Source organism: Cricetulus griseus, chromosome 3 (genome assembly GCF_003668045.3).
Source record: "Cricetulus griseus strain 17A/GY chromosome 3, alternate assembly CriGri-PICRH-1.0, whole genome shotgun sequence".
In the NCBI taxonomy this organism is placed as follows: Eukaryota; Metazoa; Chordata; class Mammalia; order Rodentia; family Cricetidae; genus Cricetulus; species Cricetulus griseus.
In genome coordinates this window covers 135,944-163,055 of record NC_048596.1, presented here as the reverse complement: position 1 = coordinate 163,055, position 27,112 = coordinate 135,944, and the positions used below count along the sequence as shown (strand labels likewise).

At 39.4% G+C, this 27,112-nt stretch overlaps 1 protein-coding gene across 1 annotated transcript; it reads right to left on the bottom strand.

The window, feature by feature from the left end:
* On the bottom strand, window positions 1–27,041 carry LOC100770581 (zinc finger protein 431). Its single transcript, XM_027406841.2, has 4 exons — window positions 26,908–27,041; window positions 6,049–6,175; window positions 5,788–5,851; window positions 1–4,696 (listed from the first exon to the last, which is right to left on the bottom strand). Exons 1-4 carry the CDS (start codon window positions 26,932–26,934, stop codon window positions 2,716–2,718), a joined length of 2,199 nt encoding a protein of 732 aa, XP_027262642.2. The 5' UTR covers window positions 26,935–27,041; the 3' UTR covers window positions 1–2,715.
* Window positions 27,042–27,112: the final 71 nt, after the last annotated feature.

Genomic DNA, 27,112 nt, shown 5'->3' with positions numbered 1-27,112 from the left:
TACACATAAGGTATTTAATGTTTCTTCTATTCTCTTAAATTAAGCATCTTAACATTAACATTTTTAAATTGTGTTTACAAAACAGCACATATTGGGTACAGTATACCATCTACCCTTTGACTTGTACTCAGGAGGCAAACACACGAGGATCATTGAGTCCAAGTGTATCCCTAAATCATTACAGAAATCCAAGCCAGGCTGAATAACAAACAACAAAATCTCAAGGGAATTTCTGAAAATCCGAAAAACAAAACCAGGAACAACAACCCACCACCCTTTCACAGACACACTTACTTTATTTCCTTCAAGGCTACCATGAAAAAGAAATGGAACAAGATTTTTTTTTTCTTGAAGCTGAAGACAATTGTGAGGTCTGAAGTCTTTACCAAATCCTTTACATGAATAGGATTTTTCTCTTGTATGAGTTTGTCCCTATTTCCTCACTTCACAATGATATAAATAGGCTTTAAAATATTTACAGTGCTAGAGACATGGATGGACAGTTAAGATATATTCATTCCCAGGACCAAGGTCTGATTTTTAACAACTTCCTGTAATTCCTGCTACAAGATCCAAGGGTCTAACGTTCTCAGGAACCTGCATGTACATTTACATTCCCATATAAACACAAGCATCACATAATTAAAACAACTCTTTAAGCAAATTTTCACTCATGAAAGTTTTTCTTTTGCAAGCATTCATTCCTATAACAGGTATTGAGGCACATAACGGCTTACTTACAGAGTTTTTCTTCATCATGAATTGGTTCATGTAACAGAAAGTAAGCATGTAGGCTTGAAGTCAGAGAAATCAATCCTTCTAAGTTGGTGGTATCACTTGGGAAGATTTAGAAAATGTTGGGCTGCTGGAGGAAATATATCATTGGGAGCATAGGCTTTGAGAGTTTACATCCACACACTATTTACAGTTCCCATTCTCTGCTTTATACTACAGGTTAAGGATGTGAGTTCTTAGCCTCCTGCTTTAGCTGCCATGTTTGACACTTGTTGTCATGCCACTCTCATGGAGTCCTGTATCCCTCTGGAACCTAGGGTTAAATTAAACTCTTTTATAAGTTGACAGGCATTATATCACAACAACAGAAAAGGAACTAATACAAACCCATAAAGGTTTATATCTGAATTAGTTATTTCTTATAATTGAAGTATAAAATCTAAAAGGGTTACATTATCATGTAAATTCAGTATGTTACAGGCTAGGGTGTGTGTGTGTTAAACTTTACCTACAGCTGTGAAGGGAAAGTACCTACAGCTATTAAGAGAAAGGTACTATATTGGAAAGTCAGGTTATACCTGAAGCTGTGTAGGTAAGGTATCCTAGATACCTACAGCTCTAAAGAGAAAGGTCCCTTGACTGTCAGAAGTCAGGCTATATCTACACAGTGAAAAGAAGGTATCCTGGTTACCTACAGCTGTGAGGAGAAAGGAATCCTGACTATAGGGAAGTCAGGCTATACCAGATTGTGGAAGGAAGTTATCCTGGATACCTAGAGCTCTGAAGAAAAATGTATGCTGACTGTCAGAAATAAGGTTATACCCACAGCTGTTAAGGGAAGGTATCCTGGGCTTCAATCAACTCTACAAACAGTTTCCCAGCAGAGGTGTCCATTACTTCTCTGCACCGCTCCACTAGAGAGTTTCCCAACAAAGATGTCTGTTTCTTCTCAGCTCCGGCCCAAATTGGTACTCTTTTGCTTCAATTAACTAAGAGGGAAACCACTGCAGAAATGTAGCAGTGCTCTGACTCCAGCAAAAAGTTGTTACCTCTGTTTTACTCCCTAAGGGAGTTTCCCAGCAGAGGTGTCCTTGCTTCTCTTCTCCACTCTACTACAGAGTTTCTGCTCCAAGACGGTGAATGAAAGTCTTCATCCCAAACTCTGATTCAAGAGATTTAGTTGGAAAAGAGGAATCCAGGAAAGTGGCTGCGTCTGTCAAGGTGGAAAAGGCCCTCTGCCACTGAACAGACACAGGACTTTTATATAGTATTTCTTATGGGCAGTTTTTCCTTGGAGATTTTCAGAGTGGGATGGTAGGATTTAAATCACTGAGCTTAAAGAACCTGAGATTGGCCGTATTTCATTATCAGGGAATGGTTGGTTTTGTGCTCAGTTTGTCAAGGGTAGAATGTGTTTCTTTGGCTCTGGTTTCAAGGCCAAAGTGTGTTTTTTTTCAGTGGTCCTTTTGTTTGTTTGTTTGTTTTAGTCTTTTGGATCTGGTTTCAGAGCCAAAGTGTTTCTTTCACTGGCTCTGGATTCACGGCCAAAGTTTGTGTCTTTCACTTGCTCTGATTTCAGGGTCAGTGTGTTTCTTTGGCTGGCTCTTTTACCCTACATATAGAGATTCATAAATTCTTAAGTTCATTTTTTCCCATGAGTTCGCTCATGCAAACAATATAAAAAGAGTCATCCTAATGCTTGAATAGATCGCCCACACTGTCTAATTCTTTTCTACATAATAAACACTCTTGTTTAACTGAATGTAAGCGTATTGGCAAAAGATCTTACCAAATTCTTTATAATAAGGAGCCCTCCATATCTTTTTCAGGTACTCCAAGACTACTGTAATATGCAAAGGTATTAACAGATTGATTTCACACAAAAAGTTTTACTCATGTATAAAGTGCAAAACTTTGCCACGCTGGTTACATTTATATAGATTCTCTGCAGGATGGACATTCTCTCATGATTTTTGAAGACTACTGATTACATTCAAAGGGTTTCTCTCCAGTATGGGTTCTTTTATGCCTTTGAAGATGACTGTGACAAGCAAAGGCTTTAGAACACTGATTACATTCATAGGGTTTCTCTCCAGTATGTGTCCTTTCATGTATTTGAAGATGACTGGGGAATGAAAAAGCTTTACCACACTGATTACATTCATATGGTTTCTCTCCAGCATGTGTCATTTCATGCATTTGCAGATGACTGGACCGTGCAAAGTCTTTACCACACTGATTACATTCATAGGGTTTCTCTCCAGTATGAGTTCTTTTATGCATTTGAAGGGCACTGTGACGAGCAAAGGCTTTACCACACTGATTACATTCATGGGGTTTCTCTCCAGTATGCGTTCTTTTATGCATATAAAGAGTACTGTGACATGCAAAGGCTTTACCACATTGATCACATTCATAGGGTTTCTCTCCAGTGTGCGTTCTTTTATGCCTTTGAAGAGTACTGTGACGAGCAAAGGCTTTACCGCACTGATTACATTCATTGGGCTTCTCTCCAGTATGGGTTCTTTTATGCCTTTGGAGATCATTTCGATGAGCAAAGGCTTTAGAACACAGATTACATGCATAGGGTTTCTCTCCAGTATGTATCCTTTCATGCATTTGCAGGTGACTGGGGAATGAAAAGGCTTTACCACACTGATTACATTCATAGGGTTTCTCTCCAGTGTGGGTTCTTTTATGTTGTCGGAGACTATGGTGACGTGCAAAGGCTTTACCACACTGATTACATTCATAGGGTTTCTCTCCAGTATGTGTCCTTTCATGCATTTGCAGGTGACTGGGGAATGAAAAGGCTTTACCACACTTATTACATTCATAGGGTTTCTGTCCAGTATGCCTCCTTTCGTGTATTTGCAGATGACTAAGGAATGAAAATACTTTACCACACTGATTACATTCATAGGGTTTCTCTCCAGTATGTGTCATTTCATGCATTTGCAGATGACTGAGTCGTGCAAAATCTTTACCACACTGATTGCATTCATAGGGTTTCTCTCTAGTGTGGATTCTATTATGCATTTGAAGAGCACTTTGACGAGCAAAGGCTTTACCACACTGATTACATTTATAGGGTTTCTCTCCAGTATGGATTCTTTTATGCATTTGAAGAGCACTGTGACGAGCAAAGGCTTTCCCACACTGAATACATTCATGGGGTTTCTCTCCAGTATGGGTTCTTTTATGCATATAAAGACTACTGTGACTTGCAAAGACTTTACCACACTGATTACATTCATAGGGTTTCTCTCCAGTATGCGTTCTTTTATGACTTTGAAGAGCACTGTGACGAGCAAAGGCTTTACCACACTGATTACATTTATTGGGTTTTTCTCCAGTATGCGTTCTTTTATGCCTTTGAAGAGTACTGTGACGAGCAAAGGCTTTACCACACTGATTACATTCATTGGGCTTCTCTCCAGTATGGGTTCTTTTATGCCTTTGAAGATCATTTCGATGAGCAAAGGCTTTAGAACACAGATTACATGCATAGGGTTTCTCTCCAGTATGTGTCCTTTCATGTAATTGCAGGTGACTGGGGAATGAAAAGGCTTTACCACACTGATTACATTCGAAGGGTTTCTCTCCAGTGTGGGTTCTTTTATGTAGCCGGAGACTTTGGTGATGTGCAAAGGCTTTACCACACTGATTACATTCATATGGTTTCTCTCCAGTGTGGGTTCTTTTATGTAGTAGGAGACTTTGGTGATGTGCAAAGGCTTTACCACACTGATCACACTCAAAGGGTTTCTCTCCTGTATGTGTCATTTCATGCATTTGCAGGTTACTGCGGCGTGCAAAGACTTTACCACAATGATTACATTCATAGGGTTTCTCTCCAGTATGAGTTGTTTCATGCCTTTGAAGATGGGTGTCATGTGCAAAGGTTTTAACACATTGAGTATATACAGAAGTTTTCTCTCCAGTTTGACTTCTTTCATTCCTGCAAGGATGATTGACACATGTAAAAGTTTTACCACATTCAATGCATTGTTGAATCTTTAAATCTGTATGGATTAATTTTACAGTTTTGTCCAATTGTAAAGAAGAATGAGATCTTACAGTTCTATCACTGTATTTACACTCATGTTGTTTTGCGTTCTTGATGATGCCTGTGGTGGTAAGATCCTTTATTACATGCTCACATTTACAGAATCTTTTTTCTATATGAGATTTCTCACATATTTAAAGAGAACTGGAAAAACCCAGAGCTTTACCACCCTTATTGCATTTATAAGTTTTCCTATACTTTGAGTCATACTACATTTGCTAAGTGAACTAGGACAAACAGAAGTGTTTACACAGTCCTAGGACTCATAGGGCTTTCTGCAGTATGAGTTTGTTGATGTATTAACAATGAAGCTGGACAACCAATTACTTCTACAATTGAATCAAATTAAACAAGTATACTCAAAGTGGGGACTGAGCTATAACTTCTAATTACTCTGAGAGAGACATATTACATTTTTCCATATCCCTATGCTCATATGGCTTCTATCCAGACTGGCATATGATTTACCTATTAAAGGAAGAATTTCACATTGAATTCACATTTTGACTTTCTGTTCCTCATAGACTTGAATAGGGATTAAAGTTTCTCCATAACAATTGCCCCCTGACTCTTAATCCTAACTGCCCCCACACTAAGCTTAGCATAGTCACAAGTATATGAGTAATATTAGCTTTACTATGTACAATTTGCCCATTAGAAGGTTAAGAAGATCTACTCTTCAATGCATATATCTTTTGTAATATGAGTGGTATGAAATATATGGATTGAAAGTTCTACAGCATAGTTCTCATGCTGCTATACTTCAAATGGTATCTGTTAAGGCATTGTTTCCTTGTCTTCTTAAAAGAATGCCATGCAAATGCAATTCACCTACCTGAAATTGAGGTATATGATTGTGTGAGAATTAAATAATTATCAATTCACTTTAAGCTGTGCTTATTTATGCTATTGCTTTTTTATAAAACTTCTATATTACAATTTGTTCAGAGGCGCATTTGTGTCATCTTGCACATGAAAATTACCTTTCATATCTTCTAGAACTTTGATAATATTCTTCAGTATGATGATGGTCTTCCCAACTGTATCCTACAATGTAGTACCAGAAAATGTATGTTATATTATTGAAACTTATACAAAATTTAAGTTACCATGTTCAGTGAACCTTAGAACCATGCCTAATTTATTCACCTCATTCTTCTTTCTCAATCAAATTACAGAAGAGCATCAATAACCAAGGAATAGTTGTTCCCTTATTTAAAACATGAATGAAAAGTCAGTCTTACCTATAGTAGTGAGGTTCCTGTAGGTCTCCAGCATCACATCTTTATAGAGATTCTTCTGAGAAGGATCCATCAAAGTCCATTCTTCCCAAGTAAAGTTGATATGCACATCATCATAGGTCACTGCATTCTAAAATATTCCATACATGTGTACAACAGAAAACATGAAACTGTCAACATTGTAAATGTATACTTCTTTGACAGTTTAGTCATATAATTCCGTTGCTACCCACACTTATTCAATGACATAGACATTATAATGTAATCACCAAGTTGCTTTAGAAGGACACTGAATAGAAGGTTTACTTCTGTCATTTCTCTACCTTTCGAATCAAATATCACCTTGAAAGAGAAATGACTATTAACAAACATAAAGAGACAAGTAAATAGATCAACAGTACAGAGTACACATGAGATAAATTATATGAACAATTACTAACTACAAAAAAGAAAAATAAGATGTACAAGTTGGGTATATTGGCTCACACCTTTAAACCAAGCACTCAGAAGGCAGAGTCAAGTGCATTTACCTCTGAGTGGAGTATCAGCCTAGTCTATGCAATCAGATCCAGGACAGCCAAAAGAACATATTGTGATCCTGTTTTCTGTTCAAAAATTGGTCAAACAAACACAAAAGATACAAAGAACTCAGAAGTTATGTATTGAAGTTCCTACAAAAAATTATGTATTCACTCCATTTCTGTATTCATCTTCCAGGAACCAGACGTGCCCTAATTTAAACTGTAACATCAATAAGATTTTACTAAAAGGCACTGCGTATTTAACAAGCTACAAATGAACAGAAGAAAACATTACCAATATAAATATCAACCATAAATAATCAACACAGGGTAGGAGAGATGGCTCAGTAGGAAAGAGTTCTTGCTGGTCTTGCATATAGGTGGGATCAATTGCCAGTACTTACACTGGGATCACAATTATCTATTATTCCAAGTTCAGGATTTCTGAGACCATCTTTTGATCACCATGAGGACCAGGTACCCATGTAGTGCATATCCATGCATACAGGTAAAATACATTCATTAAACATTTTTCAAAACAAACACAACAGGCAAGAAGAAGCTCGGTCATGCACCTGCAATCCAATGACTCAAAAGGCTCAGGCAGTATTAATATCATGAATATAAACCATCCTGGGAAACAGAATGATATCCTCTACTAAATTTTAAAATTCAAAATATGGGTGAAGCTCAGTACAGCAACATATGTTTGACATGTACAAAAACCTACATTCCAGGCCCATCACCCAATAATAAAAAACAAAAATAGCCAGGAATGTTGGCCCACCTTTAATCCCAGGACTTGGGACTATGAGACAGGGGGCTCTCTAATTTTGAGGCCAGCCTGGTGTACAGAGCTACTTTCAGGACAGCCAGAGCTACACAGACAAACCTTGTCTTCAAAAACAAACAAAAAATTAAAACAGCGGGCTATCACACTGCCTTAGCACTGAATAGCAATTGTTTCTACTGTACCTTATGTGATTTAGAGACAGAGTGTATATGGGTGGTGAAGGCATGACAGCACAAGAAGGAAGCTGGCTGATTGGTTTCAAACACATCACAGTAGACACAAAGAACAGGAAATGGGTTGAAGCTATAGAGACTGATGTCACACCCCCAATAAGGAATTTCACCCAGAAAGGCTCCTCCTAAGAAAGGTTTCAGAAGCAATCCAAAGAAATTCACAAAAGAGAGACACATGTTTAAATGCATCATCCTGTCTAGGAGATTTTTCATTAAATCAACCATGAGGTTTGGGGGTGGGAGGGTGAGGCAGGGTTTCTCTGTGGCTTTGGAGGCTGTCCTGGAAATCGCTCTTGTAGACCAGGCTAGTCTTAAACTAACAGAGATCTTTCTGCCTCTGTGGTTTTCCCAATCATGATTTTGATGCCCCCCCACACACACACAACTTGCTCATATATTCCTCCTCCCTCTCTTCAACTGAACTCCAGGAATTCAGTCTAGTGCTTTGGCTGTAGATCACTGTATCTGCCTCCATCAGTTAATGGCTGTAGGTTCTATGATGACAATTATAGTGGTCCCTAATCTGGTTAAAGGGGAATGCCAGTTAAGGCAACATCTCCACTACTGCCAAGAGTCTTAGCTGGGGTCATCCTTGTGGATTCCTGGGAATTTCCCTAGTCACAGGTCTCCCTGACCCCACAATGCCTCCCTCTATCAAGGTATCCCTTTCATTACTCTCCACCTCCATCCTTTCCCCAACTCTACCATCTCAATCCATCATGTTCCCATCCACCATACTCTCCCTTCTCACCCCCTCCTAGTTTTCCCAGGACATCTTTAACTATCTCCCCTTCCTGGGGCCTTCAATGTATATCCCTCGTAGGGTCCCCCCTTTTTACCTAGCTTTTCTGGGATTGTAGACTGTAGTGTGGTAAGCCTTTGATTTACATCTAATTCCCACTTATGAGTGAATACATATCATGTTTGTTCTGGGTCTGGGTTATCTCACTTTAGGATTTTTTTTTCCTAGTTCCATCCATTTCCCTGAAAATTTCATGTCATTGTTTTTCTGCTTTTTTTTTTTCTTCTGAGTAATACTCCACTGTGTAAATGTACCACATTTTCCCTATCCATTCTTCAGAAAAGGGGCATCCAGATTGTTTACAGGTTCTGGGTATTACTGCTATGAATATAGCTGAGCAAATGTCCTTGTGGTATGAGTGTACATCCTTTGGGTAGATGCTCAAGAGTAGTACTGCTTGGTCTTGAGGTTGATTCTCAATTTTCTGAGAAAATGCTATACTGATTTCCAAAGTGCCTATACATGTTTGCACCCCCACCAGTTATGGAGGCGTGTCCCCCTTACTCCACATGCTCTCCACCATGAACTGCTATCAGTGTTTTTGATCTTAGCCATTCTGATAGGTATAAGGTGGTATCTCAAAGTTGTTTTGATTTGCATTTCACTGATGGATAAGATGTTAAGCAATTCCTTAAATGTCTTTCAACAATTTGAGTTTCTTCTGTTGAGAATTTTCTTTAGATCTGTACCCCATTTCATAATTGGATTGTTTGGTATTTTGTTGTCTAGTTCTTGAATTCCTTATATATTTTAGAGATCACCCCTCTGTCAGATGTGGGGTTGGTGAAGATCTTTTCCCATTCTGTAGGTGGTCATTTTGTCTTATAGACAGTGCACTTTGCCTTACAGAAGCTTCTCAGTTAAAGGCGGTCTTATTTATTAATTGTTGCTCTTAGTGTCAGGGCTACTGGTGTTATATTTAGAAAGTGGTCTCCTGTGCCCATGTGTTCAAGGCTACTTCTCACTTTCTCTTCTATCAGGTACAGTGTAACTGGATTTATGTTGAGGTCTTTGACCCATTTGGATTTAATTTTTGTGCATGGGGATAGATAGGGATCTATTTGCATTTTTCCTCATGTTAGTATTTAGCTATGACAGGACCATTTGTTGAAGAAGCTTTTTTTCCCATTGTACAATTTTTGCTTCTTTGTAAAAATCAGTGTTCACAGGTGTGTGGATTAATATCAGGGTCTTCAATTTGATTCCATTAATCTACATGTCTGTTTTTATGCCAATAACAAATTATTTTCATTACTATAGCTCTATATCAGAATTTGAAGTCAGGGATGGTAATGCCTCCAGAAGTTTCTTTATATTATAAAGGATTGTGTTAGCTATTTTAGGTTTTTTGTTTTTCCATATCAACTTCAATACTGTTCTTTCAAGGTCTGTGAAGAATTATGTTGGGATTTTTAGGTGATTGCATTGAATCTGTAGATTGCTTTTGATAGGATTGTCCTTTTATTATGTTGATCTTCCCTATCCAAAATCATGGCAGATCTTTCCATTTTCTGATGTATTAAATTTTTTTCTTCAAAGACTTTAAGTTTCTTATCATATAGGTCTTACACATTTAGTTAAAGTTACCCCAAGACAGTATGGTATTGGTGGCTATTATAAAGGGTGATGTTTCTCTGATTTCTTTCTCGGTCTGTTTATTATCTGTATATAGGAGAGATACTGATTTTTTTTTTTTTTTAGTTAATCTTGTATCCTGACATATTACTGAAGGTGTTTATCAGCTGTAGGAGCTCCCTAGTAGAAATTTTCAGGTCACTTATGTATGCTATTATATCATCTGCAAATACTGAAAGTTTGACTTCTTCCTTTACATTTTGTATCCCTTTGATCTCCTTTCCTTGTCTTATTGTTCTAGCAAGAACCTCAAGTACTATATTGAGTAGGCATGGACAGAGTGGACAGCCTTGTCTTCTTCCTAATTTTAGTGGTTATCACTTTGAGTTTCTCTTCAATTAGAATTGGTGACTGTTAGCTTGCTCTACATTCCATTTTTATGTTTTGGTATGTTCCTTGTGGCCAACCAATGATTGGTCTAACTTGAAGCCCAAGCTGTGAGAGGAAGCCCATGCCTAACACTGTCTGGATGGTCACGAGCTAAAACCTGGATGGCTCAGAGAACTAGGGTAGGACCAAATGCAACTGACTAAGAAAAAAAAAATCAATGGAAAGATTCATAACTATAATCTGTTATAATCATAGATTGGTACCTAGCGAAATTGTCATCAGAGGGGTTTCTTCCAGCAGCTTATGGGAGCACATGCAGAGATCCCTTCCTAAACATTAGCTTGAGCTCCAGGAATCCTGTGGAAGGAGGGGGTAAGGACTGTAGGATCCAGAGGGGTTGAGGAAACCAGGAGAATGTGGTGCACAGAATCAACTAAGCAGGGATAACAAGGGCTCAGAGAAACTGAAGGGACAATCATGGATCTGCATAGCTCTGTGCCAGGTGTTTTCTAATCAGACGTGCCATGAAGCCTTAAGCTCCACCATATTCATTGGCAGATTTGATGACAGAATTGGGTATTCGTAAAGGAGCAGAATTAGTGTGTTTTTTAAAGAGGGGGAGACAGTTTTTTCCACATTAAAAATAGAAAACACTATTACAATGGAGGGATTTAGGTCTCTGTATGATAATATGCTGGACAGTTTGAAAATGGAGTGATTAAATTAGAGAATAAGTAATTTAGATGGAACTTATGTAATGTCAATTATAAACATCAGTCTTTTATTTATAGATTTTTATTTAAATTAGAAACAATCTTATATTGTATATCAATCCCAGTACCTCTTCCTCCCATACCCCCCCACCGGCCCCCACCCATCCACTTCCCAAGGAGGATGAGGCCTTCCATGGGAAACCATCAAAGTCTGTCACGTCATTTGGGGAAGGGCGTAGGCCCTCCTCCTGTATCTAGGCTGAGAGAGTATCCTTCCATGGGGAATGGGCTCCCAAAGTCCATTTGCGCACTAGAGATAAATACTGTTCCACTGCCAGAGGCACCATAGACTGCTCAGGCCTCCCAACTGACACCCACATTCAGGGGCCTGGGTTGGTCCTATGCTGGTTCCCCAGCTGTCCATAAGCTCCCACTTGCTCAAGTCAGCTGTTTCTGTGGGTTTCCCCAGCATGGTCTTGACCCCTTTGCTCATCACTCCTCCCTGTCTACAACTGGATTCCAGGAGTTCAGCTCAGTGCTTAGTTGTGGATCTCTGCTTCTGCTTCCATCAGCTACTGGGTGAAGGCTCTAGGATGGCATTTACAGTAATCACCTTTTCCTGTTGGAGTCCCCTGACCCAAGGCCTCCAGACCTGTCCTGCCATCAAATCCCCCAGAGAGACCTAGAGGCAAGCCAAACCATCTAGCATCTGCCACCATTGGAGTCTTGGACCCACCTACACCCATCAGGAGAGAGCCTTGGACCTGTACCCACTAGGAGAGGGAGAGATTCCACCTGTACCCACTGGAAGAAGGAATGGGAAGGCGACACTATAAGAACATATTCAACAACAGAAAGACTAACATGACACAGCCAGAGTCTAGGGATGCTACACCAGCTAGACCTGAATGTCCCAAGTCAGATGAAGTAGAAGAGAATGACCTTAAAAGCAACTTTATGAAGATGATAGAGGACCTCAAAGAAGAAATGAGAAAATCCCTTAAAGAAATAGAAGAAAAAAACTAAAAAAATGGAAAAAAATGGAGGAAAAGGCAAACCAAAAAAAGGTAAGAAATCAACAAATCTCTTAAAGAAAGCAAGGAAAAATCAAGAAAAAAAAATCAAACAGATGAAGGAAATGATTCAAATGGTTCAAGACCTGAAAACTGAAATGAAGACAAAAAAAAAACAAAAAAAACAAAAAAAACCGAGGGAATGCTGGAAGCATTATCAGTTTTATCATTTTTGTTTTATCACTAAAAAAGGTGGTTAATCTCAGTCTAGAAAAACTGAATAAGACAGATCATGGAGCAATTCAGAGCCAGACAGAGGAATTTAATGGAGAACCAGTTTCAGCATTGCATTATAAGGTTAGAGAAGAATGGCCTAAGGTTTCCAAACAACCAACTTTAATTTATCCAGTCACCTGATGGGAAAATCTGCCAAATGACAGACATCCTCAAGGCTGTTTAAGAGTTGAACAGACACACCTGGGGAAATGTTAGCTATAAGGAGATTCAAGGAAGCAATGGTCTCAGATGGCATAAATTCACCTTTTGTGAAGCAGATGTTAAACTCATGGTCAGTTTGTAACAGAATTATCACTAGAGACTGGAGAGACTTGCTTACCGTGGTCTTGAAGCCTGATCCTCAAAACAATGGAGGGCCTGGTGGAAAGATGAGGCTAAGACCATTGAACAATAATGTAGGGCTGGGGGTTTGGAAATTTCCCAAGACTAACTTCTTGAACAGGAAGATTATGCTAATGTACAAAGGCAATCTCTATATGATGACCATGCTCTGGCTTTGTGCTGCACAGCTGATTTGAATGCTTGAAACAGAATTGGAGAGGTGGGAAAGAAAATTGAGTCATTTACTAAAGTTATACAGGGCCCAAAGGACACCTTCATGGATTTCTTACAAAGATTGACTTCAGCAGTAAATAGAAGGATACCAAATTCAGAAGCTAGACAAATAATAATTGAATCTCTGGCTTTTGAAAATGCCAACAAACAGTGCAAAAGGATAAGCACCCTTGGAGGAATGGGTACGAGATACAATCAATACAATCAATATTGAATCTCATGGTGATACATGGATAGGAGAGGTGATTTCAAGAGGTTTGAAGAAAATTTGAAATGTTCAGTGTTTCAATTGTGACAAACAAGGTCACTTAAAAAGGGATTGTAGGCAGGGCCTTCCTGGAAACAATGTTTTTTCTAAGCATAATTCAAACAGAATACCCCTTCCTTCTGGATTATGCAGAAGGTGTGCCAAAGGCAAGCATTAAACAAATGAATGCAGGTCAACAAGGGACAGTAACCTTTTGCCATCAGGAAACACTTTGAGGGTCCTCTTTCAAGCCCCCATGCCAAATTCAGTTCAGTCATTTCCTGTAACTGAGGAGGAAACTCTTTCCCAGAGCAATTAAAGAACCTAATGCCTATAAGAAACCATATTGCTCTGGATGAAAGAACAACTTTATAGAAAACAAAAAATTCAGGAGAAACCTTAAAGCAATTATTCTGGCAAACTTCTATAAATAAAAACCCAAATCAAAAACAGGAATAAATGACATTGTCATTGAATGTCTTGTAGACACAGGTGTGGATGTCACAATAATTGCACCAGAATCATGGCATCCAAACTGGCCTCTTCAGGAGGTAAAAGTTCAGCTTTTAGGGATTGGAATGCTATCATCTCAGGTTAAACAGCACAAGATGGGTTGAATGTATAGGACCAAAATGACAATGAGGAAAACTAAAGCCATATGTGGTAACATAGCTATGAATTTGCGGGAACATGATTTGTTACAACAATGAAACACTCAGATTAACATCCCCCCAATCTTAGAAACAGACCATAAATTAACATATGGTTATGGGGAAATATTACGCCAGTCACTGACCATTCAGGTTGTACAAGAACAGGCAAAACAGCTGCTGATCTCTCAAAGGCACCAACAGCCCTTTAAAATTGCTGATAGGCAAACCTGCATAGGTTAGGCAATGGCCTTTAACAACAGAGAAACTGCAGGCCTTAGAACAAATGGTACAGGAGCAGTTCATTGTTCAGCATATGAAGAATCAACCAGCCCATGGAATTCTCCTGTATTTGTTATTAAAAATAAATCTGGAAAAATGGAGAGTGGTAACAGTTCCAAGAGCTCTTAAGGTAACTCAGCCAATGGGTTCTCCACAGTCTGGAGCCCTTTGCCTTCTCTATTACCTAAACAATGGCCTCGTATAGTAACAATTTCAAAGATTGTTTCTTCACTATACCTTTACAAGAAAAAGACAGAAAAATTTGCCTCATGGTGCCTATTTATAATAATTCTCAGCCAGTTAAGAGAATTATCAATGGAAGGTTCTCCCACAGTAGATGTTAAATAGCCCCATCCTGTGCCAGTATTTTGTACATCAGCCATTAGAAATGATACATAAGCAATTTCCTCAATCTATAATTTGTACTCTGGATGTACAGAACAAAAATTGATCCTTTAACCCCGTTGAGATCTGCTGCATATGACATTTAAAATGTTTAAGTTTTTGCAGTGAACCATGACCATGCCTAGCAGTGACCTTTGATTTCTCCAAAAGGATGATGGGGCCCCATAATGACAATTCCACAGGACTATGATAACACCACTAACTTGTAAAACATAACCTAAAGATTGGCTTTGGACTATAAACTACTCAGGACAATTTCAAGGTGGCTAGCTAAGACTACTCTAGCCAGGACTTGAGAAAAGTCCTGCACTTTCCCATTATGCAGAGAGTGGATAACAAATGATACATCTACCTCTCCCAGGACTTGACAATTAACCCAAATTTTTCTTTTCAGGATTCCCTTAAGATGAAATTGTTGCTGGGCGGTGGTGGTGAATGCCTTTAATCCCAGCACTTGGGAGGCAGAAGCAGGCAGATCTCTGTGAGTTCGAGACGAGCCTGGTCTACAAAAGCTAGTTCCAGGACAGCCTCTAAAGCCACAGAGAAACCCTGTCTTGAAAAACAAACAAACAAACAAACAAACAAACACAAAAAGTTGACATTGTCCACAGACAGCAGGAAACAAATTTCAGAATTTGATGCCCACATACCTAAGAGGTGGGGTGGGTGGCTTTTAGTCATTCGATGTGTTATGGATATTTGTTATTGTTTAGGGGGTTGCTTACAAGTTGTTATTGGTAATGATCAGGAAAAAAAGTTGAAAAACGGAGAATGTTTTGAAAAAAGTGTGTGTGTGTGTGTATGTGTGTGTGTGTGTATGTATGTATGTATGTATGTATGTATGTATGGCATAAAGGGAGATTACTAATCTACTCTGAAAAGAAATAAGGGAAGATATAGAAATAGGATAGAAAGGTAAATTATTAAATCTATGTTTAAAACAAAACAAGCAACTACTAGCTTTAAATATTTTACATTGACTTGGATTTTTCTATGATACAAAGTAGATATTATTTTTGTTAAAACATATGGTACATACATTTCTAATCTTGCTTCAGGTATCATACCTATGCAACTTACTCAACAATGTAATGCAAATTTTTAGCCATTGAAAGTTATTATTACCAACAACTTAAGATAATAAGGAAATACAGACTAGTAATTAGTCACCTATTATACTCAAACTTGTCATATTATGTATGTTTTCAAGGACAGACAGATATATTTTAGATAGACAGGTCATCTTCAAATACTTCAGAGATCTACAGAATATAGCATTTAAGACGTTTTAATAACATAGGTTCTTCTTTTCCTTATGATAATGTGACATGTCTACTCCTGGCAGCACCAATCAACATTGGAGAGGATGACGGACATTGAAGAAACTCCACATGGAGTTTAATTTATTTGTGGCAAAAGAAAGCCACTGGGCAAGAAAGTGCCCTTGCCTCAATTGTTGTTCTCCACATTTGACAAGCAGGGCACAAAAGGACTGCTAAACTTTACCAAGACAAGGCAGGACAGCCCTTCAGAATATCCTGCATCACAAAAAAGTCTGTTAGGTATGCTAGGTCAAAGATGATGCCCCAACATTGTAGAGTAACCTTGGGTGACTGTCCAAGCAGCCAGATGTTCCTATCATTTCTTACATATTTTGAAAGTTACTTTCTTGTACTTCGTGTTTACTAAGGTAATATTATTTGCTTCTCCGGTCTCTGATGGAGTTGGAGACTCTATATTTATAGTTACAGTTTTCCTTGTTACCAGATTAAAAAAGAAACCCACTAAAGAGTTATAGAATGTACAAAGTTGAGAGACATCAAAAGGTAATTTGGGGATAGTAATATATGTTAGGATAGAAAGTGAATTAGATACAACCTTTTGAACTCACCAAGATAGAACAGATATGGAGTATGTTCTCTGAATTTGTCAATTGCTATGGACGAGACATTGTTAGTATATTTAATGCCTATATATATTGTATATAGTTATTGTAATTATTGTCTATAGGTTTTCTAATATTAATTGTAACAATTTTTTTAAAAACTTTTGGACAAAAAAGGGGGAAATGTGATATTTTGTTTGTGCTCTAACAAACGAAGCTTGCTTGGAGTCAGAGGGTGGAGCTAGCCACAAGTTAACCAGAGAGGTTTGGAGTTCTGTACAGACAGACAGGAAGTGATATGGTTGGTCAGAGAGAGGAAGTGATAAGGCGGGAGGAAACAGGCGCTCAGTCTCTTTTTGACTGGGAAGTTGGGGAGGTAAGGTGTGGCTGTGGCTTGCTCCTTTGTCTCTCTGATTTCTCAGCATTTACTCCTATATCTGACTCCTGACTTTTATTATTAAAACCTATTAGAAATTATACTACACAGGCCCTCTGCATACCTATGGTTGCTTAGCTTGGAATGTTAGTGGGCCTCCTAAGTGTAGAAATCGTGATGTCTTTGACTCTTTTGCCTGTCCTTGGGACCCTTTTCTTCCTATTGGGCTACCTTGGTCATCCTTCACATGAGGGTTTGTGCCTAGCCATAATTACATCTTGTTAGGTTGTGTTTGGTTGATATCCCTGGGATGCCTACGCTTTACTGAAGGGAAACAGAGTAGCAGTGGATCTGGGAGAATGGGAATTAGCAGGGACTGGAAGGAATGGAAGAAGGGGAGGCTGCAGTCCGGTTATATTGTATGAAAGAAGAATAAATACAAAGAAAAAAATGAAAATGTTATTTAGTTCAATGATCCTCATAATCTGTAACAGCCCAAACAGCACAAATGCCCAATGTCTCTTCTGACACTCAAAACAATCTCTTGACTGTCACAACTTGTAAAATTAAGAAAAAAATTAAGCACACGATATGTACCCATTCAGAAAGAGAAGAATATGGCTGTGTTCTAGCCCCCAACTCAGGCAGACATTCCTTGCTCGTGTGCATGCCACACCAGCCAGAAGAATAGGTAGGCAGGCCACAAGCCCATGAAACTTCCATATTCCTATATTCCCCCAGATACAATCCCCCACCAACCCTACAGCTGCCACCCCCAAAGTCATGTCCCCATTCCCAAATCAGATGGATATCCTCTGCTCAAGTGCAGACCATACCAGGCAGAAAACAAGTAAGCAAACTGAGGTAAAGACACCCTGATGGACCAGAGGTCATGCCAGCGATCAGAAACCCATTTAGCCTCCTTACTTGTGGACCTCCTCTACTCTTTCAATAACTCTCCAACATTATCCCCAATCCTACTTCCCTCTTGGGTGGAAACCCCTTGCTCAAACAAAGGATACACTATTGGCCAGAAGTCAATATATGCCATCTGCCTACAGACCTCCTCCACTCTCTTGGTACTCCCTTCATATTATCCCCAAGTTCCCTCCCTTCTTCCCCCTTTTCAGTCCCAAACTTGGGGAGATATTCCCTGCTGGAACAAAGGCCACATCTACTGCAAGATTTCCAGGCCCCAACTTGGGGTGAGAACTCCTGTTCAAGCATAGGCCACAGACCAGAAAACCAGAGAGCAAATAGAAACCAAGTAACAGAACATTCATCCGAGACAAACTGAGAAATCAGCACCTAGACCAACAATGACCTCAAACCCAGATGACTGGACACCAGCATCAACAACAGCAGAACAATGCATTGCTACCAGATTCCAGCTATCCTACTACAGCAGCAGTCTCTGAATATTCCAAGACACTTGAAGCACAATTAACTTAAGACCAACTTTATAAAGATGATAGAGGTCCTTAAAGAGGAAGTGAATGAATCCCTTAAAGAAGATAGGGAAAAGATGAATGAAATACTGGAGAAAATTAACAAATCCCTTAGAGAAAGCAAACAAACAGTTGATGGAAATAAATGAATATGTTCAAGACTTAGAAATGGATATAGAAGCAATGTAAAAGAATGCAAGTTGAAGGAATTCTGGAATTGAAAATCTAGGTAATTGAACAGGTAATTGAGAGGCAAGCTTCATCAAAAGAATATAAAGCATGGAAAGAGAACTTCAGGCTTTGAAGGTATGATAGAAGAAATGGATATATGAATCAGAAAATGTTAAATCTAAAAATTTCCTGAAGCATATCATCCAGGAAATCTGAAACACTATAAAGAGACCAAATCTAAGAATAATAAGAATAGAAGGAGAAGAATCTCAGCTCAAAGGCCCAGAAAAATGGTTTCAAAAAAATCAAAGTCAAAATTTTTCCTAATTTGAAGGACACAGGAGAACACAGCCTACAGTATCAACTAAGCAGGGCTCATAATGGTTCAGAGACTGAAACAGCAGTCACTGACCCTGCAGGGGTCTGCACTAGGTCCTCTGCATTTGGTTGCATAGCTTGGTGGTTTTTGGTTTTGTGTGACTCCTAACAGTGTATGTTGGGGGGCGTGTCTCTGACTCTTCTGGCTGCTCTTGGAACTGTTTTCTTCCTACTAGGTTGCCCTGTTGAGCTTTGATATGAGTTTGTGCCTAGTGTTACTGTAACTTGTTCTGCAGGGTTCTGTTGCTATCTGGGATATCTACTCTATTCTAAAGAGAAATAGAGGGGGACTGGATCTGGTAGAGAGAGGAGCAGTGAAGAGGACTAGGAGGCATGGAGGAAGGGGAGACTGCAGTTGGGATGTATTATATACATGGAGACAAGAATAATTTTTTTAAAAAGAAAGAAAGAAATGTGGGCAGTGAGGGAAGACTGAACCAAGGCAAGACTAAGACTTGGCAGGGCAAACAACAAATCCTGGAGCTCTGTCTCAGGCAGGTGGTGCTTCATTCTCAAAGGGCTTAAATAGCTCTATCACTGAAATTTTTCATACATGTCTCTTCTTTGCTATTTCCACTCCCTGTATGCAGCTCCCCATGACAGGTGTCTCATAGCTTAGGTAACTCAACATCCTATCATCTCAAATACAACACTGGCTTCATCTTCACAGCTCCATGCAATGAACTCTCACAGTATCCTCACTGGGCTTTTGACTCTGCCAAACATACATGGGTGCAACAGTTCTCAACTGACACCACAGAGGAAGAATCTATGATCTATAAATTTTGAACCTTTTTTGCTTCCCAATACATCCCCCAAATTTGGCTTCTAAGTTGTTATGCATGCTACCACACTTAGACCAGAGTTGCAGAACATTCTGTATGAAGTTTCTTCTACAGATTAGGAATCAAGCTGCCTATTCCTTCCATAAATTGAAGGATTAGATGGATACAGTATTACCCTTAGGGTATCTTCCTAGGTTTCAAATGCCAAGAAGGACCTTCTCTTTAATGGTGCTAACCTTCTTGAAATTTCCTGCCTCTGTTTCACCACAGGATGCCATTTGAAATTACCTTGTGCTGTTTTCCTCTATGAAACTGACTCTTCATTTCTTTCTGCATCACATTTCTTTTCCACTGTGGACCTCAATGAGTCGTCAGTGATAAACACCTAGCAAAATCAATACTTTGTCCAAGAAATCAGCAAATTGCTTTTTAATTCTGCCTTACTCAATTTCTCAGGGAATGGAGAAAATAAGAATGACTTGGGAACAAAATAGTATGTAAATGACCTCTAGCTAAACTTTTCATGGAGTCTATTTCTTACTGAAATCCTATGACCTCAAGTTCCACTGTCTGCATTTCTTTCAACACTCCCATATTCCTAGTCCTACAAGAACAGTCGATTAAGCTCTGTGAGCAGCTTTCTATGACTTTTGCCATCTAAAGTACTAATATCTTCTACATTCCTCCAAAAGACAACATTCTCATATTCTACCCAACAACAAAACCACTTTTTGATGTACCACATCTTGATCTAATTCACTTGTTTCTTGCTGTGACTAAATTTTCTAAGCATCTCAGTTTATTTGGCTGATATTGCCAGATCACAACCCACAATTGTGGGAGCTTAGGATAAAAACTCAAGCAAGAAACTGAAGGCAAAAACTACAGGGAAACTTTGTTTACTGGCTTTCTCTCTTGTTCACCAAGCTCTCTTCTCCATCTCAGGCCCACTTGCTTAGGCTATGGCATCCACATGGAAGATCTTTCCACATCAATCATCAATCAAGACAATTACTCACAAACATAGTAACTAGGGACTCTGATCTGGGCAAGCCTCAGTTGATGTTCCCTCAGATGACTCTAGCCTACATTATATTGAAAGCTGAAGCTAATTAAGACAGAGACAATAATATTTGAGAAAATTTTAAAAGCATAAAGGAATATATTAACCTTATCAATCACTTATGCAGAAAAAAAAACCTCAAGTTAGCATGGAAAACACAGATATATCAAGAAATGAGGAGAAGCAAGCCTGTAAGATCAAAAAGAGAAAATTAAAACTGTCTCTCCACAGACACTTCCCAACCAAAAAAAAGTCAGAGAACTTATAATATAGTAAATTTTATGAAAAAAGAAATGGTGAAGAGCAATCATTTTCCAGAGAAACAACAATAAATTTAAATGACAATAAAATGAACAACATAGATTGCACCACTGACCAGACAAGACAAAAAGATATACCTACAAATATATATCATGGTTCCTTAAAGAACAATGACAAGATTCTAATGAAAATTAAACCATAGGAAATCACTGGCTAGCACTCATCATGTATACTCCAGTTTTGTCCTTTGCTGATAATAGAAAATGGAGTGGGAAGAAAGAAGAGCTGTTCACCAAAACTGGAGGATTCACTTGAGGCTCTCTGATGTTTGACTCTGTAGAACATAGTTTTGATCACTAAAAGGATGGCATTCTTTCTTTTTAAGTACTTTATTTTAATGTATATATCTGTGCACTGCTTACACACCTGTGACTTCGCAGGCCAGAAGAGGGATTTGAATTCCCCAGGACTGAAATTACAGATGATTATAAACTAGCATGTGGGTACTGGGAATTGAACCTGGTCTTCTGGAAGAGCAGCCAATGCTCTTAACCACTGAGCCATCTCTCCAGCCCCAAAGGATCTCATTCTTTTATGATAAAGAAAAGGATGTCTGTTAGGATCACATAGATACCATTTTGTTTCCTGTGACTGTTGATTGCCTTAAGTCTGCATCAGAGTGAGCAAATGAAAACTTTTACAAACCAAATGCAAGAAAACAGATATTTTAAAGAATCAGTGTACATATAAAGCAACCTTTTTTTTTACTCTAATTGCTTTATAAGTCACGAGCACTTTTGAAAAAAAGTTTATTGCTATTTTTTTTTGCGTATGTTTGTACATGAGAAAGAATATCTTCCATATGTATACAGGTGGCATACAAGAAAAGAGAGTGTCAGATCTCCTGGATCTGGAATAGTAGGTAATTATGAGCCTCCCAACATGAGTGTAGGTATCTGAACTCAGATCATCCCCCAGAAGAATATGTGCTGAGCCACCTGCCAAGACCCATAATATCTTTTATCCAATAAACCAAGTCTTCCACAGACTAATAACAACAAGAACAATGAAACCTAAAGAAGTAAAGAAGTAAATACATGATCCCTGGGAACATGATGCATCAAAATTAAGATGTTGTATATGGTAAATTTGCACCATAAAATGAATACAATCCAATGACAATGTCCAACAATTTATAACAGGAAAGATGATTACAAACCTACATTCACAGTGGAAACACTCAGACTTTACAATGTGATTATGAAAAAACAGTATACAGATTAGCTTAATATGACTTCTATACTTATCACAAAGACACAACAGTCAAGAATGTGTACAATATTTGTGAAAGTATAAAGCAGATAGGGAGAAAAAGCCAAGAACAAAGGCAGGAAAATATACTCACCTTTAATCAAAAGAACAAAAGAAACTTAGCCAGAAAAGTGTGATCTTGACCAATGTTACCCAGCTACCTATGATTCTATGTGTATAGAAATTAAATAAACACAGACTTCACAACTTTCACAATATTAACTCAAAGTGACCCTGAAACTGTCGGCTCTGACCCTCCAGCTACTGATAATACTTCCAAAGACGGAAGCCCCATGATCTAGAGCTCCCTCTGCAAATGGAGGTCATCTCTTGCTATGGCTCTGCGGCCCCTTATGCCGCCCTTAGGGTTTCAGGTAAACGAAGCCCCACTGATGCCAATCCTAAAAAATAGAAGAATAATTTAAAACTGCTTCCTGCCACATGGATAACAGCAAAGATGTGGCATCTGATCTATCTACCTACCCAACACCATGCACACCTGAGAAACCTCTGCAGCTCAGAAACTCCTTTTGTTCCCTGGAACTAAACTGCACTGAATCATACCATTGTGGCTGGTGGAAGCAGAACATTAAAAGCATTCTAATTATGTATTGCTAAAAGAAAATCCACATCACCATCTTTCTACCAGTTTCTAAACTATATATAACTTATATGAGAAAAACTTGAAAATGGAATGCAATATTCAGAACTTCTAGAAACCAGACCTTCAATTTGCCAATCTGTCTTCCCACTGCACACCAAAAGCAAAACCTGGGTGTGCACACTGGACAGTGACATTACAAGCATCATATCCTCCCATGCCAAGGCTGCAGAGTCTCCCCCTCCCCAGGAAACCCATACACAGGGAGACTCAGAGGAGAAGGGCCATCGCCAGGTCACCACATGGAGGAACAGAAACATAGTCTAGCACATGGGCCATCCAAATCCCAGCACAAATGACAGTTCAGCAGACCTCCTCTGAACACCCTACACTTACCCTGGCATGGCTTGTAGTCTTCCTTACAACTACCTACAGCAGAAGCAGTAAAGAATCTTAGAAAGAATCCACAAGCTACCTGCTACTAGTACCCCTGATTGCTAAGCTTCCCCAGAATCCCTCATTGGCTAGGGCCACTCAGATGGGCCACAGAATATTAACATCTCCCCTACTGGGCCATCAGAGATCAAATGACTCAGACAGCACAGTCCTTCCAGCTCTGTCCTTCCAGACCAGCAGACAAGGCAGGGCCTAGCCTAGATAGCTTGCATTTTGGTAGACATTCTTCCACTCTCCTAGAGCACATCCTGTTCCTCATCCAAAGCACAGGGACCTTTATGTCCTCATTCCTTTACACACTTAATGTCCAGTGCAGTGAACCCATTGCCTCATAGTTGGGAAATCCTGAAAACATAGGCCACATTCACACAGTAACTGTTGTTAAAGAAAAACAGACCATGAATTAGAAAACAATAAGGGGTCATTGTAGGGCTTGGAGGCAGTAAAGAGAATGTGAATAAGATGTAGTTATAATTTCAAAAAGTATTGAAAAGTTGAAACAGTGCTCCAGAGACTAGGGATTTGTATTAGAGCACATCAGTCCTGTTAGGCAGGGCCACACCATTTTACCCAAATCTTCTATTTTGGTTGAACTACTTTAACTATAGCAATTTGGATTCAGACCTTTATCCACATTCTTGATTGCCCTGATCTGTGAACCCCAAGAAATCAGCAATAAGGACATTTATGGATCATCTAAAATTAGTTACATAATTCCACATTGATAATCTCAACTACTGTAAAGCAGGAAAGCTCTGGCCCTCCTTCTTGACCCTCCCTTTCTGCACTGTGACTCCACCAGTTTCACAGTTGGTCAATGAACTCAATTCTTGCCCAGGTCCCTCTTCATTTACAAGTTTCCATGAAAGCCAGAGAAATTGGAGGTCACTCCTTAACTGATCTATTTTTCCTTTTCACTGACCAGCCAAGGCCCAGCCTGGAAGGAGGTGCAGGACTGTCTTCCTAACAATGGGCAGCAGAGGCAGCATTAGGTATTCAAAGCAATTCTCAATTACATAGCATGAGGCAAGCCTAAGCTACAGGAAGCATTTCTCTACACAGAAATCAACATCACTTTAGAGAAAAGGAATGAAACTACTAATGACCTAGAAACATTGGAGAAGAGAAACAAATAGATATAGGAGCAATAGTACACTTAAAGAAAATACTGTAAAATGATACCAATACGTGATTTTTAAAATAATACAAGTAAGTTTTTTAGATTTAAAAAACTTAACTATATTGACTTTGAAAAAGAGTAGGCCCTTCCCTCATAGTAGGAATGTCATTAATAAGAGTTATATTGATCTTGCCCATGCCCATATATATATATATATATATATATATATATATATATATATATTGTTATATACTATAACCTGACACAGTTACAGCCAATGGCCTGTTTCTTAAACCTCTGAGCTGACATTACTGTGTCAAGCAGTATTGAACATATCTGCATAGATGAGCTACCTAGTTGCAAATACAATATTCATTGGCTAAGATAACCTTCCCACACTGTACACCCACACAATCTGGTCTATGCTCATTCCCATGACATGAATTAAAACATGTTGGAAATTTACAAAAGCATTCCTGCTACCACAATCAGGTCTTTTTACACAATGGTGACTCCAGCAGCCGACTGTCTACCCTGAATCCCCCTGCAGTGTACACAACAAACTATGCCTCCTATATTGGTCTGAAGGCAGAAGCCATGCTCCACATGTGAACCTGTTTCCTGGACTTCATTGGATAGTCGACTACATGATTCAAATGGACAATTTTAAAACTCTGAGGTGGTACAGTCATTTAAAAATTTTGAAGGTGTAATATAGAGGACAGCAAGGTCATTGTTCTGTATAGCAACAGATTGGAATCAAGGCCACCAGAGTCAACATAAGAGAACTTGTCTCAGAAACATTTTTTCAAACAGGATGGAAACACAGCTGTTCTAGAATTAATAGGCCTTCCCACTGAGAAATCACTTCACACACTTAGGAGATTAATAGAGAAAAAAATCTCTTTAATGATGGCATGCATCCATCTCTGGCTAATGCTCAAAGAGGAGCCAACTTAGACAGATTTGGCATTCCGAAAATGCCATCATCCTTAAGTGTCTTTTAGGTCCATGCTCCAGGTTACACTTTGAACAAATTAAATACAGACTGGCAACTTGCAAGTCTAGCCACTTAGGCAGATGGGAGAGTTACACAGCAAAGATATTCCCAGAATAAATTCTTAAGTATACCAGCAACCTGAAACAGCAGGTCATTCTTCATTGACAGGGTCCTGTGGTGAAGGTCACAGGGGATGAGAAAGTTAGGACAAGTAAAAGGTAGAAAAGATAAAAGCTGAGGTGGGGAGGTCTTGCACAAGCTGGGTCCCATGCATGCCAAGTGAGCAACTTGAGAAGAATAGCATCTTGTACACTACTTCCAGGGAAGGGAATGCAAGGAAATGGGAGACTTCTATGAAGTCAGCAGAAATTATGATACAATAGGATAAACTCAAAAGGAGGCTAATCAAACAATGTTACACAAAAGGAACACAGGGTATCTCAAGAACATTATTGACTAAGCCCACAGTGGCTTTGGGACTGATAACCCTAGCTCCATATGGTGAAAAGAGTTGGGATCTCAGGATCTAAAGCAACTTCTCCACAAAGGCCCTGGCCCCAGAGCATTGTCATGTCAGGCCCTTAGGAAAAGCTCTCAAGGCCTAGGCCCCTGTAACTAGCTCTGCCAAGAATGTTCCTCCTCTCTGCCTGAGGGCTCAAATGAAAGCCTTGAATAATCAGGCAAGTCCTTAACACAATAGTGTTTTACTTTTCAAATAGTTGTCACCTGGCAGAACTATACTTTTCTCAAAAAGAAAACTATAACTTTATGGCTCACCAGGCCCAAAGCTTGGTGGTGACTCTGTAGTTTCTGCCTCCTTGAGCAACTTGTTAGAGGCCTTTTCTTTGACATAGGTTTAGGCCTAGAGGCTGGTTATAAATCGGGGATGGAGGGGTGGCTCCTTTGTAATGGTTTGGAGCCAAATGTCTGGACAATCCTAATAACAAATGTGTATCCTAGCATCCTAATCTCTAACAGGCCTGGCTAGCATACACTTACCTTTGGAGTGTTTTAGAAGCAGTTCTCCCTCGGCTAAATTCTACTTTGTGAGACTCGCTATCTCCTAAGCATTAGTAAATACTTTGTATCACCAATTCCACTCATGGCATAGTAGTAGAGTGATACACAAAACATGAGATGCCTTTTACAACCTCCACAAACTTGACTATAAATGGAACTTACAGGTTAAATACAAAGTGCTGACTGTCTAGAAGAAACTGGAGAAACTGGGCTTCTCCAAGTTTGGAAACCTGCTTTCCATGGGTGCACCAAAAAGCATGTTGAAGTTGACTACAGAGATATTTCTACACACAGTTCCCGGCTCCCAGTGCTCTAAGCAGACTCAGCCCACACAGCTAAGTTATTCAGAGGCCTGCCCTTGGGTCAAGAAGTTTCAGGGACCACATGGGACCTCACGGGACAGGAAATCTGGCTGCAGGTTTCCAGCCAGATCTGCGTAGGACACACCCCACTGGCTTCCGCACCTCACCATCTGCTCTTTCCCACCCGGGAACAGCAGCCCCTGGCTCACCATGTTGTGCTTTCCCAGCTCGCCCATACTGCCTGCTCAGCTCTCTGTAGCAGCAATCGCAGCACAGCACACCGAAACGCTGGCGCCAGCTCCTCTTCAAAGACAGTCCTGAAGCGGGAGGCCGGAAGTGCCCGGCACCACTTCTAACTGGCAGGTCGTCTGGAGGGCCTGATTGGCTAGTGAGGCCTGAGTAACAAGAGCACCT